The 16,122-nt window shown below is 54.3% G+C and overlaps 5 protein-coding genes across 5 annotated transcripts; 2 read left to right on the top strand and 3 right to left on the bottom strand.

Moving 5' to 3' along the window:
• Positions 1-222: 222 nt before the first annotated feature.
• Positions 223-939, bottom strand: J4E86_004278 (uncharacterized protein; the record flags this gene model as incomplete). Its single annotated transcript, XM_051444821.1, has 2 exons — positions 223-498; positions 553-939. 2 exons carry the CDS (start codon positions 937-939, stop codon positions 223-225), a joined length of 663 nt encoding a protein of 220 aa, XP_051304446.1.
• Positions 940-3,146: 2,207 nt separating this feature from the next.
• Positions 3,147-4,133, bottom strand: J4E86_004277 (uncharacterized protein; the record flags this gene model as incomplete). The annotated part of the gene is made up of 1 exon (XM_051444820.1): positions 3,147-4,133. One exon carries the CDS (start codon positions 4,131-4,133, stop codon positions 3,147-3,149), a length of 987 nt encoding a protein of 328 aa, XP_051304445.1.
• A 2,186-nt stretch (positions 4,134-6,319) lies between these two features.
• Positions 6,320-7,778, top strand: J4E86_004276 (uncharacterized protein; the record flags this gene model as incomplete). The annotated part of the gene is made up of 4 exons (XM_051444819.1): positions 6,320-6,484; positions 6,539-6,714; positions 6,839-7,667; positions 7,722-7,778. 4 exons carry the CDS (start codon positions 6,320-6,322, stop codon positions 7,776-7,778), a joined length of 1,227 nt encoding a protein of 408 aa, XP_051304444.1.
• A 335-nt stretch (positions 7,779-8,113) lies between these two features.
• Positions 8,114-8,682, bottom strand: J4E86_004275 (uncharacterized protein; the record flags this gene model as incomplete). The annotated part of the gene is made up of 2 exons (XM_051444818.1): positions 8,114-8,554; positions 8,656-8,682. The coding sequence occupies 2 exons, from the start codon at positions 8,680-8,682 to the stop codon at positions 8,114-8,116; spliced, it is 468 nt and encodes a 155-aa protein (XP_051304443.1).
• Positions 8,683-9,476: 794 nt separating this feature from the next.
• Positions 9,477-14,838, top strand: J4E86_004274 (uncharacterized protein; the record flags this gene model as incomplete). Its single annotated transcript, XM_051444817.1, has 2 exons — positions 9,477-13,964; positions 14,062-14,838. 2 exons carry the CDS (start codon positions 9,477-9,479, stop codon positions 14,836-14,838), a joined length of 5,265 nt encoding a protein of 1,754 aa, XP_051304442.1.
• Positions 14,839-16,122: the final 1,284 nt, after the last annotated feature.

The following is a 16,122-nucleotide window of genomic DNA, read 5'->3' as shown; positions in this document are numbered from 1 at the left end:
GAAACAGCACTGTTCCGAGATTACTTTGCGCATGCAAGCTGGCATCGCACATCAAATTGACTACATATGCGGTACGACCCGGACTCATTAGCGATTGCTAACGTCGCTTCACACCAGATGAAACACATCCAAGACCGCCCGCCCCTTCATCAATGGAAAAATGGATATCATAACTCAGTACTCCGACGCGTTGCGCTTCTTACCAATTGCTTGGTCTCAACACTATGCCTTTGACTTCTGACCCAGTAGCGGTATCTGCATGCCCTCACTAAGCTGGATCCTTGGGCCTGGTATCTCGCTCATTTGCTCTCTCTTTGGTGTATCACCAAGCTTCTTCCACATGAGTTGCAGCATAACATGCCCCGGCGTGATGCCGGTCTGCTGCGATCCCCAACGGAATTGCCATAGTGGAAGAGATTCGTTGACAGTAGGGGTACGCTTAGCATCGTAATAGCATGCTACATCTCCGAAGCAGAGGAAGACGTATGGGAATCCGGTCTACATGCGCATTAGCAACGTATTCTGGCGAGCCAAGTTGAGAACAATACGTACTATAGTGTATAGCTCGTCGTAAATGTCAACGTTGCGCTCCGTACACGTCCACGCATAATCGCCCTGCCCGTAGTGGCTGTCGACGTTCTCTTCTTGACTAGCGTCTTGGAATGTGCAGTTGCCATTGTGAGTGCTAAGAGTATAAGGGTAGTCATCCATGCGCTCGAATGTCCCGCATTCTTTCCCGCTCCCACTGTCATGGACGAATTTGCCATGCGCATTCAGGCATCCTACACTTGACTCTGGGGTTGCGGTGCCCCAGTTGTCGGAGGCTAAGACGTAGATGTGACCAATGCCGCTGAAGTCTGTTTGTTGTATACCAGCGTATGTAGGTAGTGCGAGCGAGGTGACGAGCAGGAGAAGCGTGGTGGGGATTTTGGCAAACATGATGCGCAGACGTTGGTTTGCGTTCCGAGAGAAGAGAGACGAGTATGCAAGCTTTCCAAGGTTCAGTCGGTAGTGTTGTAGCGAAATGAATTCTACTCTGGGGAAAGCAAGTACCCAGGCTCTTTATATTGATCGACCGTAGCACAGCTCAGGCGTACCGTGCCACGCTATACAACAAAGAGCGTGCCTGACAAACCCCTCGCGCCGTCTCTCTAGGAGCAAGCACTAGGCCCTTTGGCGGGGAAGAGACACGCCCTTGCGAAACCTACCCCAAGAATGCTGCGGGATAGATTAATTTCCCCAGGAAACCAATTTCGGATCCCCTCCTCGTGATGACGGTAGACAAGCTCGCTTCCCAATTTGAGGAAAACGAAGTCTAGATACTTCAACGTTGGCGAATAGGCGAGAAGGAAATAATCGCATAGCATACGGGGTGACCTTGTACTCAATATCGAACGTTGGGCCTTAATAGCATCGGGACGAATGTCGCGCGTATAGGACATCATGCTAAGAGCTGAGGAATGGTACAGATATGCACGGGTTTACCAAGGCGGACGCACCACGTGCCCAATCACAAGGAACATGGCGAATCGTTGGTAGGCAGAGAGATGAGGGATCGAAGGATCAGGCGTCGGGCGGACTTGAAGCTTGTTTCATTTAGCCAGAAATGCCGAAGCAGATATGTCAGAGATCTGTAAGCGCAGGCTGTTGGAGAGCGGACGGAGATGTCAGCGGAGGGACATTTGGGAAGCGGCGAGAGTTGCCGAGGCGCCAGTGGAGCTCGGACTTGGACGTCGCGCGCAAGCGAGGTATGGCGAGCAGCTGAACTTCGTGTCCTACCCGTCTCATCATCTATGACCGACTCGACTTGGTGGTTTGAAGATGAGTACGAATTGAGGTTGACCGCATCTCATCAATAAGTGGCAATAGCTGGACAGGGGAAACTATGATGACGACGATTCTGACCCCGCGAGCGGCCCAATTGAACCCCTCCGAAGACCCTCAAACCCCGAACCAGTTCTTCCCTACATCACGACACCGAAGTCCGGGATGATAATGGCGAATGCTGGCCACTCCTGTCGATCTCCCGCGAGATACCCACACACAAGCTCGCGCATCATCTCCGCTGAACCCAGCTTAGCGCTTTCGGCAGTACCTAGGTATTACGCATCACTCACGAAGTCCGGAATAGCGCCTTCTCCTGGGATGATCAGAGCTAGTTCTACCGACTGGATCTGGATCTTGGCGACTAACTAGGCTAAACTACGAACTCACGATACTGGCGGACGGGTCTTAAGAGCAGCGCATATGATGCGTTTAGCGCCTAAATTCTTATCAACAAGAACATCTTCTCGTTCCGGGGCGCCACCATGTCAACCATATCATCTCGGCCTACAGCTGTTTTGCCAGCCAATCCGTTACCTAACGACCATGGTACCATGTCGGTGTCCTTTTCAACAATGCATCAATGCATCACCATCACTGCGCCTTCCGCTTAGAGATAGAGAGGTGTACGAATCTGTACGTCATTGATACAGGTAAAATTAGGGCACTGCATGTGAGATACGGATTAAGTGTGGTGGGTAGAGTATCATACGTGGGCGGCAACAGTAACGAGCTTTTTGGCCAGAGGGACACGCAATAAGGTTGCCCTCGAGCCGAAGACTGAAATGTAAGTGTCACCTTATACCAGGGAAAAACTGAACACCCTGGAGCCTACGTCGCCGTTGGGCCACCTAATTTGCACGTTTTTATCTTGATGCAGGCCCCAGGGTGTTCAGTTTTTTCCTTGAATGGGGTGGTTTTTGGAGCCAAAGAACCTTGCGGCGTGGCGTTGAGAGATGTACCGAGTTTGATGAGTGCCGAAATTCGCGAGGTGTGCCGCAGAGCTACTTAGAAAACTACGTGATATCAAATTCGAAGAGTGTCACGTTGAGAAAGTCTTGTTCATTTTGGAAAGCTTATTGCACTCTATTTGAGGCTAATGTGATGCCCACGCAGGGCTACAAGGAGAATAAGCCTCGCTAGAACCGAATCGATAGAGCTTCTATTTTCGGGCCCAACCTTGGTGAAAACTAGGGCCCCATGGTATCCTGCGTCTCGAAACCATCTGAGAGAAAAGACATAGGCCGCTGCCGAGAACACCATACTTTCTCCAGACTTTATGACAAGCGTACGCGTGCCTTGATGTGCATTTCGTAAGGCGATCAAGGGTAAACCGTTGCTTCTTTCGTCGCATGGGGCACGCGACACTCCCGCTTTTGCTCTCCGAGTAGCTTTTGACGAACACAGTCTAAGCAGACACCCTGTATCATGTTGTATGCCTTATCGAGCTCGGCTATAAGGATGGCCTTGATGAGCCGAGCATCAGACTTGCAGACGCAGGCTGAGGTACGGCAACTTGCGTTAGTGACGTTGCCATAAGGGGTGGTTGCTTCAGGCACGGCTACAAGTCTGGACTTGATGACCGGTGCCGAGTACTCTTTGATAGGCCATAGATCGTTTCTCTGGAGGTACCTGACGAAAGTAACAACGGCCTGGCTGCTCGTATTGCAGGACTCTTTTCCTGTAACGATCGAAGCGAATATCCTGGTGATCTCATTCTGATAACAGATCTGGTGAAGTAGGATATATTCATATACCAACAGAGGCAGAAATTCATGACCGTCCATGGCTTCTGTAACACTGAGGATCGTGGTTTGGTCTCGCACCAGTCTCTGAGAAACCCTGGAGAATTCACTCGGCAACTCAAGGAGATGTGTAGCAAGAATCATCTTCTCGAAGTCCGCAGCATCGGGATCTTCAAGAAGGGCGGCGATCCAGATAATAGCCCATGATCGGACCCCATCCACGCAGTCGTACTTGTTACATGCGAGCGCGAGTTTGGAAACTGCCATGGCGGTAATTTTGACGGGAAGCTGCGATGTCTGGAAGTGTGCGATCTTGCAGATCATGATGATGGACTCAGGATCGTCATCCGGGAGCGGAACTGTACGTGGTGAAGCTGGCGAGAGATTCTGGCCTTCGGAGAAGCGACCGTCGAACATAGCTGCAAAGACTGGTGAAGCGAGGCTAAGAGCCACGGATGCGACAAGGACGTTGCGAACACCCTCTGCGACCCCGTCTTTGCCTAGCTGGAGTATGACATCGCCTTTCTTCGCGATGACCTCTGCGTTGCCTCCGGTTGTAGACATTGTGGCAGTACCTATGTTGACGTCAGTATACGATTTTCGCTATCAGCTTGATGGGGACTCACCCTCAGACGTGCGCTTCCGTGGAATAGCCAGCGTGGAGACTCTGCCTTCTTTGAGACCGTGGTGGAAGAAGAACCTCGATTCGCGCCCTAAATCAAAAGGCTGATTCAGAAGAGTGTAGAAAGGATGGCGACTGAAAGGTTGTGACTGCGCTATGGGCCTTAATTGGAGCTTGGGCTTGCTCGCGCTCGCCTTCACCTTCGCTTTGTTTGTGCGCCATTTAGTATCCTGGGTAAGAGAGCGCTAAAATCGCTGGGTAGAACCCTCTATATTCATGCACATGAGCTCTTGCAATGCAGTCCATGTTCCATTCCTTCACGATTTCTGTGTACTGTTATCCGACGTATTCCGAATTACTGTCGTCAGCTAATCCAGGACGGATTGTAGCTACCCAGGTGGTAAAGCAAGACCAACACTCGTTCCAGTTACCTCCCGTCGCGTAGAATGCGACACGGATACGATTCGCGGATACATAGAGCACCGAGAGTTACAGGAAGCTCTTCTACAGACTGTCTAGCTTTGGGACGGTATGGCGACATCATGGCCTGTACGGCGCACACCTCACAATTGTGATCGTTAATGTAGCAATGCGGGGGTCTTGAACAATCTCGTGTAGGGCGGGAAGGCTACTGTTAAAGCCAGTACAGTAGTATACAAGGAGATCAAGCGACTTGATCTTAGAGCTGTGATGAAGGTGATACAGAGGAGGCGGAGCTGCCGGAGAAGCTGTATGATTAATACAACGATAGGCAAGAGCGGGACCGGATAACTAAGTCATTCATCGACAGAAGATGGCTCCGTGAGATGTCGGCAAGATGACACTATGACACCATCGGGTTCCTCAGCTACATCGGGAGAAGGGATGCGTAGTGTCATTCTGTGGATGTGGTGGGGTACCTGGAAGCTGGAAGCTGGAACTACCGAAACGCGAATTTGGCGCGCGCGCACCTTCCGAGCGAGCTTCGGCCGAAAGATAAGAACGATCTCCAGCCTGCCGCCGTCTAAACCGAGACAAACCCCCTGCGCCGACCGTCGCCCTGGCTTCCCGCGAGTTTTGTCAGGCGCAACGGCGACATCTCGCATCCGCAGACTGCGAGCTTGAACCGCTGCAGCTCCGCATTTCCTGTGCTGCTGCGGACAAAGTACAAAGCGGCATCTAGATTGCTCGGACGCAAGCCCACTTTCCTTGGATTTGCCATCGCTAGCACGGGCACGACCTTCCAGAGATGCTGTGGGTGTGTCGTCCGAGCCCACAGTTCTCTCTACGCAAGATGCATTTTCCTGTGGTCGCATTGGAAGCTGGAACCCAGCGAAAGCCCTGCGGACAGCCATTCGAACAACACTTCATCACGACCTTCGGGCCTCTGAGAGTCACAATACCAGCTCCGTAAACCATATTGATCCTTCCACAATGCCGAATTGAAGCTATTCGGGAGCTCTCCATATGGAGCTTTAGCGTACGCCAGTGAAGTGCCACTCCCAGGCCTCGATTTACGTACATTCTTGCTCGATCGGGTCAAACGACCACGCGCTACTGGAGCTACCGTGTTGACCCACGCCCACAGACTACGCTACGGGCTTCTCGGCGAAGCTTCGTGAGTATCAAACGGGTAAGCAGCTGGTAGAGCTCCCCTGGCGCGTCTGTGAGCTGATTCGCGCCATTGGACGCGACCCCGCACTATCAGCGATGCGAAGTAATTCCAAACACGACCGTCACACCCGCAGCGACCACTTGTCTGTGTGGGAATGTCGCATCACCAAGTGGGGATGACCGACCTCGTCTGCCTGGTGACCCAGGGATCAGAGGCTGAAAGTAGTGAGAAGATCGTGCGGCTGCTCGGCGGTATATAAAAGCCCCCTCACGAACCCCTCAATTGCTCTCACAACACCAACATTGTCCAGTGTAGCATCCGGTCTTCCATTTAACTTCTCTACCATACAACGACGTCACTTCGGCCCGCAAGAGGTATACCGACCCACGCACCCCTCACTTCCCCCCTGCCGGGACGATAGGCTGACATACCTTGCGTCAGGAATACGTACCATTCGTTGTACATTTGCCGGCTTCTACTATATATCTCTCCCTCGGAGCCTCAATTGTTCTACTATCAGTTCAATAAGTCAAAATGGTATTTCTCCGATCTGCTTCTCGCCTTGCGCGCCCTGCCTCCTCCCTCCTCAGCGCACGCGCCGGACCTCGATTAACTTCGTCGCTCCGCCAACCGAATGCTTTCAGAACGCTGACCGCGACGGCTTCACAACAGGGCAAAGTTCTTCTCGTCCTCTACGATGTAAGTGTCCATGGTACTCCCAATGCGCGTTGGCATGTCTAACGACAACACTAGGGTGGTGTCCACGCTGAGCAGGAGCCTCGCATGCTCGGAACTACCGAGAACGAGCTAGGCATCAGGAAGTGGATCGAGGAGCAAGGCCACGAGCTCGTCACCACCTCCAACAAGGAAGGCGAGAACTCCGAGTTCGACAAGCACCTTGTTGATGCTGAGGTTATCATTACCACTCCGTACGTCAGAGCTACCCCGCAATGCCGCTAAGCGCCCCACATGCACGCGTCAAGCTTCGGCCGGACGCGCTAAGGCTGCAAACACCATCCGAGCCAGCATCAGCTAACAGATCGCGATCAACAGTTTCCACCCCGGTTACCTCACCGCAGAGCGCCTGGCCAAGGCTAAGAATCTGAAGCTTGCCGTCACTGCTGGTATCGGATCTGACCACGTCGACCTCAATGCCGCCAACAAGACCAACGGCGGTATCACCGTCGCCGAGGTTACTGGCTCCAACGTCGTCTCCGTCGCCGAGCACGTTGTCATGACCATCCTGACCCTTGTCCGCAACTTCGTCCCCGCCCACGAGCAGATCGCCAAGGGAGAGTGGAACGTCGCCGAGGTCGCCAAGAACGAGTACGATCTCGAGAACAAGGTTGTCGGTACCGTCGCTGTTGGCCGTATCGGTGAGCGTGTGCTCCGCCGTCTCAAGCCCTTCGACTGCAAGGAGCTCCTCTACTTCGACTACCAGCCCCTCTCTCCTGAGAAGGAGAAGGAGATTGGCTGCCGTCGCGTCGAGAACCTCGAGGAGATGTTGGCCCAGTGTGATGTTGTCACCATCAACTGCCCGCTCCACGAGAAGACCCGCGGTCTCTTCAACAAGGACCTCATCTCCAAGATGAAGAAGGGCTCATGGTTGGTGAACACCGCTCGTGGTGCCATCGTCGTCAAGGAGGACGTTGCCCAGGCTCTCAAGGACGGCCACCTCCGTGGATACGGTGGTGACGTCTGGTTCCCTCAGCCCGCTCCCAAGGACCACCCGCTCCGCTACGCCCAGAACCCATGGGGCGGCGGCAACGCCATGGTTCCTCACATGTCCGGTACCTCCATCGATGCCCAGGAGCGATACGCCAACGGCACCAAGGCTATTCTCGACGAGTACTTCTCCGGCCGCGAGAACTATCGCCCTGAGGTCAGTAACCCTAGACCTTAATTATGTGAGACATACACTGACTTCGTTTTGCAGGACCTCATTGTCCACAAGGGTGACTACGCCACCAAGGCCTACGGTCAGCGCAAGTAGAGGAGCGATCTTCTTTAGCAGCCTTCTGTCTTCTTTGAGCGATTTGGCACGAATTTCTTTGTTTAGGCTTGGGCGTCGAATGGGTATTTCCGCCTACCTATGTACATGAATATATCCACTTGAACTCCAACTCCAACTCCAGCCAATGATGTGATGCATGAGAAAGTTCCAAATTGTAGGCAAAGTGATGTAAACACCTCATACGAAAAATCCAGACACCTACCTCCTAGAAGTCTACATTACCTTTGGGCTTTACATAACTTCAGCTTTTATGCTAATGTAGACGGCAGTGCAGTTGTTCGTGTTTTCTTGTATGAGGAAGGGTATTATAGAAATCATCGATGTCGTGACAAGGACCGCCGCCTCTCGTCTTCATGCTCATCTTCACTGTCATCCTTGAAGCCTTCCTCCAGCTCACGTCCTAACCGCCGTTCTTCCTCCATGATGCTGCGGCGTTGTTCGAGGGCTTCTCTTCTCCTCTCATCGATGGGGTCAAAGCCCACCATGCCCTCTCCCTCCTCGTCGTCGAACAAGTCGTCGTCGTGTTGTCCGCTCCCATCCACAATCGCGCGCTGTCTGACCCACGCGGAAGGCGCGAAGAGGTTGTAGAGGGCATCGGAGAGGTTCGTCCGCCAAGAGGACGGGAAGTCGGTCACGCTCGCGGGCATAGGCAGGTACTGGCTATAACGGCTGCGGTGCCGGCGCACAAAGGGCAGCACGAGGAAGACTAGCAGGACATAGAGGAGGGCAGCGAGGAAGAGTGGTACGAGGATGGTCTGGAGGCGCATCGTCAGCCTCCACATGGGGTTGGTGTGCGCGGTGGGTCGCGTTATGCGCTCACCGCCCAAGCTTCCTGTACGTGACAGCTGTCACTCACCTTGAGGAAATGGGTAAAGCCGGTCATGGCTGTGGATGCATGTGCTAGTGAAGGTGCGTGAACTGGCGGAGCGCGTCCTTTTGATCGCCTAGGGCTGATGCGAGGCCGGGGCTGCTAGCCGTGGGTGGTGGATGTGGACAGCAGACGTGGTGTTGAGACGCAGTGCGCCAGGCGTGAGGAAGGTGCGACGGGCGAGTGTGCAGGTGTTGTGCCTGCTGCGCCACAGACAGGCGGGATGTACAGTACTGGATGTGCCGGGAATAGTTACTGTCGACGTCGAGGCCGATGGGAGGACGCCCGTCGCGTAGGCCGGCTAGGGGTTCGTCTGGGCATGGATGGCAGATGGCGCCACAACACGGACGTGCGCACGTCTCAGGAGAACGTCGGAGCCAATGCGGCCATGGCGGGTGGTTCGCGTGCTTGCATATCCACGCGGAGCAGCCCTGGCGCGCTGTAACTATGAGACGTGGTGAATCGGCGCTGTGGAGATCAAATGGCCGCGTCCCAGTCCTGTCTACTTACCATGCAGTCACACGGGGGGCGCTAGTTAGTTACAGTATTCGGCGACTTCCCACTCCCTCTCTCGCAGCCGCATTGCTGCCACGACGGCGCCCCAGGAATTGCTTCTCACCTTCGACTCACCGCACGCAGCCCCGCACGCTCGTTTGAGGATTACACACGCCCGCTGAGGCAGCGGCATCGTCACCTGCGCCGTAGCAGCGAGGCGGGACGCATTGCTCCGCGAAGGAGGGGGACGCAGACACGTCGGGCGGCGCGCTCCCAAGGCGGCAGAGCATTGGGCATAGGCTCTCGCTATAGGCATGGACAGCAAGGGTCGGCAATCTTCTGCCGGCAAGTTCTTCGGACGACGCCTGCACAAAGACAAGGACAAGCACACGGGCGACGCCAAACATACCACCACATCGTCCACCGACAGCCCCCCGGGGAGCTCCCATGGCTCGCTCTCGTCACGACACTCACACAGACACTCCATCGGCGGCGCTTCGATAGACCAGCGGCCCGTGTCCATGACGGCTGAGGGCATCTTCGCGCGAGCTGGCCCCGTATCCTCCATCGACCCCCCGCGAGACGACGCCTCCAAGAACGCCGAACCGCTGCCGCACCACCTCAACAAGGGCGGCGGCGACTTCCATCAGTACCCCGTCTTCAACGCCACCGCAATGCCCCAGAACGGCTACTCCAACCCGGGGCCACCGCGCCCTCCGCCCCATTCGCTCGGCACCACCATCGCCTCGAGCAACCCAGGCGACCGCGGCGTCTCGATGCAGCAGTGGGGCGCGCGCGGGAGCAGCAGGGACGGCAACTACTCATACTACGCCGGCACTGACTCCTCCAACAACACGCGCACCTCGTCCGACCAGGCGAGCATCTACAGCAATGACTCCAAGTCGCGCGGCAGCAACGTCTTCTACCCACAGAACCCATCTCAGAGCACCATCTCCTCCATAGGCCTCGATGCCGGCAGTCTCCTCCCCACCGCCGTCTCCACCCCCCGCGACTCGCACCGCCATCTGCTGCACTACAACTCCTCCTCGCCCTCCGCGTCGCAGACCTCGTTCAACCAGAACACGCTCAGCATACAACGGCCGCCAGACCATGTCGTAGAGAAGGAGTTCATGAACCTCATGGTGAAGCGAGGATGGAAGAGCTTACCAGAGCAGGCGCGGCGGCAGATGGAGGCCTACAAGATTGACAAGAAGTGGACCCTCGTCTATCAGGACAAGCTGGCCGAGTTCAAGCACGAGGAGAAGAAGCGCCAGACGCAGCGGATAACCTACGGCGGCCCCGGTGCAGGTGGTGGCCAAGACATCCTCATGCGCGCAGAAGAGGAGGGTTCACCCGAGTGGTACGTCAAGAAGGTCATGGACAATTCCATATCTATAAAACAGATGTCGAGTTTGGAGATCAGTCTGCGAACACAGCCCATCGCCTGGGTCAGGGGCTTCATCGAAGCGCAGGGTCAAATCGCCCTCACGAATGTGCTGGCCAAGATCAACCGCAGAAAGACAACAGGGCCGGCGCCTCCTCCCAGCGTCATGGCGCAAAAGGCGGAGAACGACGTCGAACGCGAATACGAAATCATCAAGTGCTTGAAGGCTCTGATGAACAACAAGTACGGTGCCGACAACGCCCTCAACCATCCGTCCATCATTCAGGCGCTGTGCGGCTCTTTAATCTCCACGCGGCTCAACACACGAAAGCTCGTCTCAGATGTCTTGACCTTCTTGTGCCATTGGGGCAACGGAAGTGGACATGAGAAAGTACTGCAGGCACTCGACAACCTCAAATCCCAGTATGGCGAAAGCAGTCGCTTCGATGCATGGATGCGCATCGTCGAAGTCACGGTCGACGGCCGTGGCAAGATGGGCTCCATGGTAGGCGCTTCAGACGAAGTCCGCAGTGGAGGTATCGGCGTAGAGAACCTGCTCATGGAATACGCCATCGCGACACTCTTCTTGATCAACATGGTTGTGGATGCCCCGGAGCGCGACCTGCAGCTCAGGATGCACGTGCGAGCCCAATTCACAGCATGTGGCATCAAGCGCATCTTCAACAAGATGGAAGGCTTTCAATACGATGTCATCGACAAGCAGATCGAGCACTACCTGGACAACGAAGCTGTCGACTATGAGGATTTCCTTCAGAAGGAGAACAGCTCCATGGTCGAGGGCGTCGAAGGCGAAACCAAGGATCTCAACGACCCTCTGCAAATCGCAGACGCTATCATGAGCAAGATTGGTGGCACTCGCGCGCAAGACTACTTCACGTCAGCTATGCAACACTTGCTGTTGATGCGAGACACTGAGAGCGAGGATCGATTGCGAATGTTCCAATTGGTGGACCAAATGCTGAGCTACGTGGCTATGGACCGCCGACTGCCAGACATGGACCTCAAGCAGAGCCTGAACTTCACTGTGCAATCTCTGCTTGACAAGCTGTACACCGATTCTGAAGCCCGACAGGTTCGCGATGAAGCAGTCGAAGCACGACAAATCGCAGACTCGGCTATTGCAGAACGCGATGAGATGAAAGCGCAGCTGGAGTTGGGTGCAGATGGCTTAGTCTCTAAGCTGCAGAAACAACTTGCGGAACAAGAACGTATCATTGAGCTCCGTGGTAGGCAAGTAGAGACGATGAAGGCCGAACTAGCGGAAATGCAGAGGATACGAGCACAAGAACTGCAACGCAACGAACTGGAGACGCGAGAACTGTACTTGATGCTTAGGGATGCTCAAGACGTAGCAGCGTCGGCAGCGAAGAAGTCTGGTAAGGACGGGCTCGCTACCACCGATCCAGCTCAAATGCAGGGTATCATGGACCGCGAACGTCTGATGAACAGACTGGAGATCCAACTGCAACGAGCCAGGACACAAGCAACACTGGAGGGCAAGTCCCTGCAGATGCAGCCCAGCGAGAAGCTTCGGGAACTGCGAGAAAAGATGGAGGGCGACATGCCTGGCATGACCGAACAGGGCTATGGTGGCCTCGAAGCCAGCTCATTCGGATCAGTACGTGCCAAAAGTGGAGTGCCCCGCAGGAAGCCCCTCCCTGGCCTTCCTGGCCAGATTGGTGAGGATGCTGAGATGTCGGAGATGGACGATGATGATGCTGTCATTGAGAAGCCCCGTCTGATCCAGATGCACAAGCCAAAGCTCAGCACTTCGACAGCCAATGCCCTCATGGCGGATATCACGGCGAACGTCAAGCGATACGAAGACTCTGATGCTGAAGGGGATGGCGTTACTACAGGACCATCGCATCCCAGCCTCGAATCCGACTCACCAAAGACGCCTGGCGATAATGAGGCACCCAAAGCCAACATCCCTCCACCTCCACCCCCGCCTCCTGGTGCCCTTGGATTCTCGAACAACATTCCTCCTCCGCCTCCTATGCCCGGTACTGCTGGACCTCCACCACCTCCGCCGCCGCCGCCTCCGCCAGGCAAACTTGGCTTCAAGCCCGGAATCCCTGCACCACCTCCTATGCCAGGAGATGGCAGCATGCCACCTCCTCCACCACCGCCACCACCAATGCCAGGTGCCAAACGTCCTGGATTCATGCCCAAGGCGCCTGGATTTGGCGCTGCCCAACAATTTGCTCTTTCTGGACCGCGACCGAAGAAGAAGCTTAAGGCCCTGCATTGGGACAAGGTCGACCAACCTACTACCACTGTCTGGGCCACTCGCGGTCTCAGCTCGGAAGAGAAAGAAGAGAAGTACCAGGAGTTGGCAAGGAAGGGTGTTTTGGAGGAAGTCGAGAAGCTCTTCTTGGCAAAGGAGATCAAGGCGATTGGCAAGAAATCTGGCAAGAAGGACGACAAGAAGCAGATCATCTCTCGCGACCTCATGCACAACTTCCAGATCAGTATGGCCAAGTTCTCATCGTACGGAGTTGAAGATATCGTAAGGATGATCATCCACTGCGACAACAAGATTCTGGATGACCCTGTCACTATGGAGTTCTTGCAGAAGAACGACTTCTGCGATATTCCCGATAACACCGCCAAGCTCATGGCTCCTTACTCGAAGGACTGGACTGGACCCAATGCTAGCGAGAGCAAGCGCGAACAGGACCCGAACGAACTCACACGAGAGGATCAGATCTACCTTCTCACTGCCTACGAACTGCACCACTACTGGAAGAGCAGGATGAGGGCGCTTGCCCTGACTCGCACGTACGAAACTGAGTACGACGAGATTTCCAACAAGCTGCTAGAAATCTCAAGGGTATCCGAGAGCCTGCGTGATTCGTCAAGCTTGATCAGTGTTCTGGGTCTCATTCTCGACATTGGTAACTTCATGAACGATGCCAACAAACAAGCCAGTGGTTTCAAGCTCTCTACTCTGGGGCGATTGGGTATGCTCAAGGATGACAAGAACGAGTCTACATTCGCCGATGTCGTTGAAAGAATCGTCCGCAACCAATACTCTGGATGGGAAGGCTTCACCGACGAGATCAGTGGCGTTGTAACAGCCCAGAAGATCAACGTCGAGCAACTTCAGACCGATGCCAAGAAGTATATCGACAACATCAAGAACGTTCAGATGTCGCTAGACTCTGGTAACTTGTCTGATCCGACGAAGTTCCACCCAGAGGACAAGGTCGCCATTGTTGTGCAGAGGAACATGAAGGAGGCTAGGAGAAAGGCAGAGCAGATGCAGGTCTTCCTTGAGGACATGCAGAAGAGCTATGACGACATTATGGCGTTCTATGGTGAAGATCCGACCGACGACAGTGCGAGGAGGGATTTCTTTGCGAAGTTGGCCAACTTCGTCCAGGAATGGAAGGTAAGTCATCACCAACCCCCTGTTCTTGTGATCACGATGCTGGCTTTACACGGCTTGGTTATACATTGCTATGGATCAATTGCTAACTTGCTTGTAGAAATCCAAGGAGAAGAACACCACTCTCGAAGAGCAACATCGTCGCAACGAAATTTCCATGCGTCGCAAACAAGCGCAAACCGCAAACCCTCTCTCACCCAATGCCCTCTCCTCGGACTCCGATGCTCCCAAATCACCCGCATCCACCGGTGCCATGGACGACTTGCTCCAGAAGCTACGTGCTGCTAAGCCCGAAGCAAGAGATCAACGCGATCGCCGTCGTCGCGCCCGCTTAAAGGACAGGCACCAGGTACGCGTGGCTAGTGGCCAGAAGATCCCAGAGATCGGCGTCAACATGGAAGATGGCGGAGAGGGTGCCGAGGGTGAGGACGAGAAGAACAAACTGCTCAGTCCCACCAGCGAGACTGCGGATAGCGAGGCTAGTAGCACCGCTGGTCCTGCAGCAGCTGCCGCCGCCGGTACCGCAGAAGCAGACATCGCAGACCGCGCTGCTGCCATGCTGGAAGGTCTTCAGTCCGGAACTGGCCTAAACAAGGATGGGTCACTATCCGTCAGGCGGAGAAGAGAGAGCGCGGACACGGAAAGACAACGAAGGAGAAACCGACGCAATCAAGCTTCCGCCAAAAGCGAAGACGGAGGTATCTTGAGCCCGACTGCCATACCCGAAGAAGGCGAAAGTATCATCGACGGTGATGGCGCCGCCGACCAAGAAGACGACGAATCAAGAGACCCCACGACGCCAGTCACAGTCGTCCACCCACCGAGTCCGGAATCAAAGGGGAGAGATCTACCCACGCCACCGCCGGAGGAAGGCTGAGAGAGCTACGTTAATACCGCCACGTTGTCACGTATTGGGGGCGCTGCTTGCACTACCATCGTTGTTGTTTTAGCAAGGGAAGCCATACACTTGGAAGGAACGGAGGGGAAGGAAGCCAGTTGGGAAAATAATTTTCGCGATAGCCCCATTTTCGACTTCGATACCCGATCGCCTTGTTCTTTTTTTTTTACTACTTTATTTTGTCATTTTCCTCGCTTGAGCAAACTATAAGCTTTTTTTTTAACTTTTTACACAACATGGCTGTCTCTGCTTGTTTCCTTGTCTTGTATTGTAATACATCTGGAGGGACCTACTAATGCATCGCTTGCGTCCTTGTGATGTTCGCTGGCGTCGTTTTTTGTTTGCTACTGTTAGTGTAGGGAAGGTGACGGATGGGTATGTTTGGATGATGGGATGGATGGCTTGGCATCGATGGGTGGATGGGGAAGGTTAGATATCCTGGGGAAGGCACGATGGGGGGTTATAGGAATTATGTCGTCATCTTTGTTTCTTCGTCTCTGATTATGTGATTTCATCGTGGAAGTTGAGAGGTTGGTATGAGGAAGATGTGGTACAAAGGCCATTCACGTCGGTGATATCAAGTCGACGGGTGTGGGTAATATTGGTCATCTTGGTAAGCTATGCTCGTCTCTTGCCTTCTGTCGTTCCTTCCTCTTTGTCGTGCTACCGCTAATGTCGTTACAAGGTTCAATGTTTACAGCGCAGGGCAGCTTCGGCGATGATGCCTTCTGCTTTCAGTTCGCTCGCTATTCAGACTCTCATCTATCAGCGGTCGGCGTCTCGGTTGTTGATCTACCTGTTTGGTAATTTTCATCCATTTGCTTTCTGTTAGTCTCTTCTCCCGATGCTCACCTCGCGCACGTCTTGTCACTCTGCCGTTCCTCTATCATTACGTCATCGAGCCATTACATTTAATTTCAAGTGAATGAGGTTCGTACACTAAGGCTCTGATCTCGCTCGATCGCTTGTCGCAACAGGTCTAAACGTATTGCATCATTGCCTTCTTTAACGCACTGCTCAAGGCAGAGACGCCAACGAAAGAAAGAAAGATGGATTCCGTCGTCCGTTTCGTTCATGTGAGCCTCCAAAGTAGCTCTCACTTAGATCTCGAGATCTCCGTATCGTTGTGGATGTTTCGTATCCAGGACCGCACTTCACAGACCGTCTCGGGTTGAAGCTTGCTCTCCAGGCATGGGCTTTCGTGAGAAAGAGGCTCCCCCTGGCACCATCGCTACTATCGAGTAGGTTTTGCTGGTGGGTCGC

Source organism: Alternaria arbusti, assembly GCF_024043155.1.
Source record: "Alternaria arbusti strain BMP 1465 chromosome Unknown scaffold_4, whole genome shotgun sequence".
Taxonomy (NCBI): domain Eukaryota; kingdom Fungi; phylum Ascomycota; class Dothideomycetes; order Pleosporales; family Pleosporaceae; genus Alternaria; species Alternaria arbusti.
This window is presented reverse-complemented; position numbering and strand designations above follow the sequence as displayed.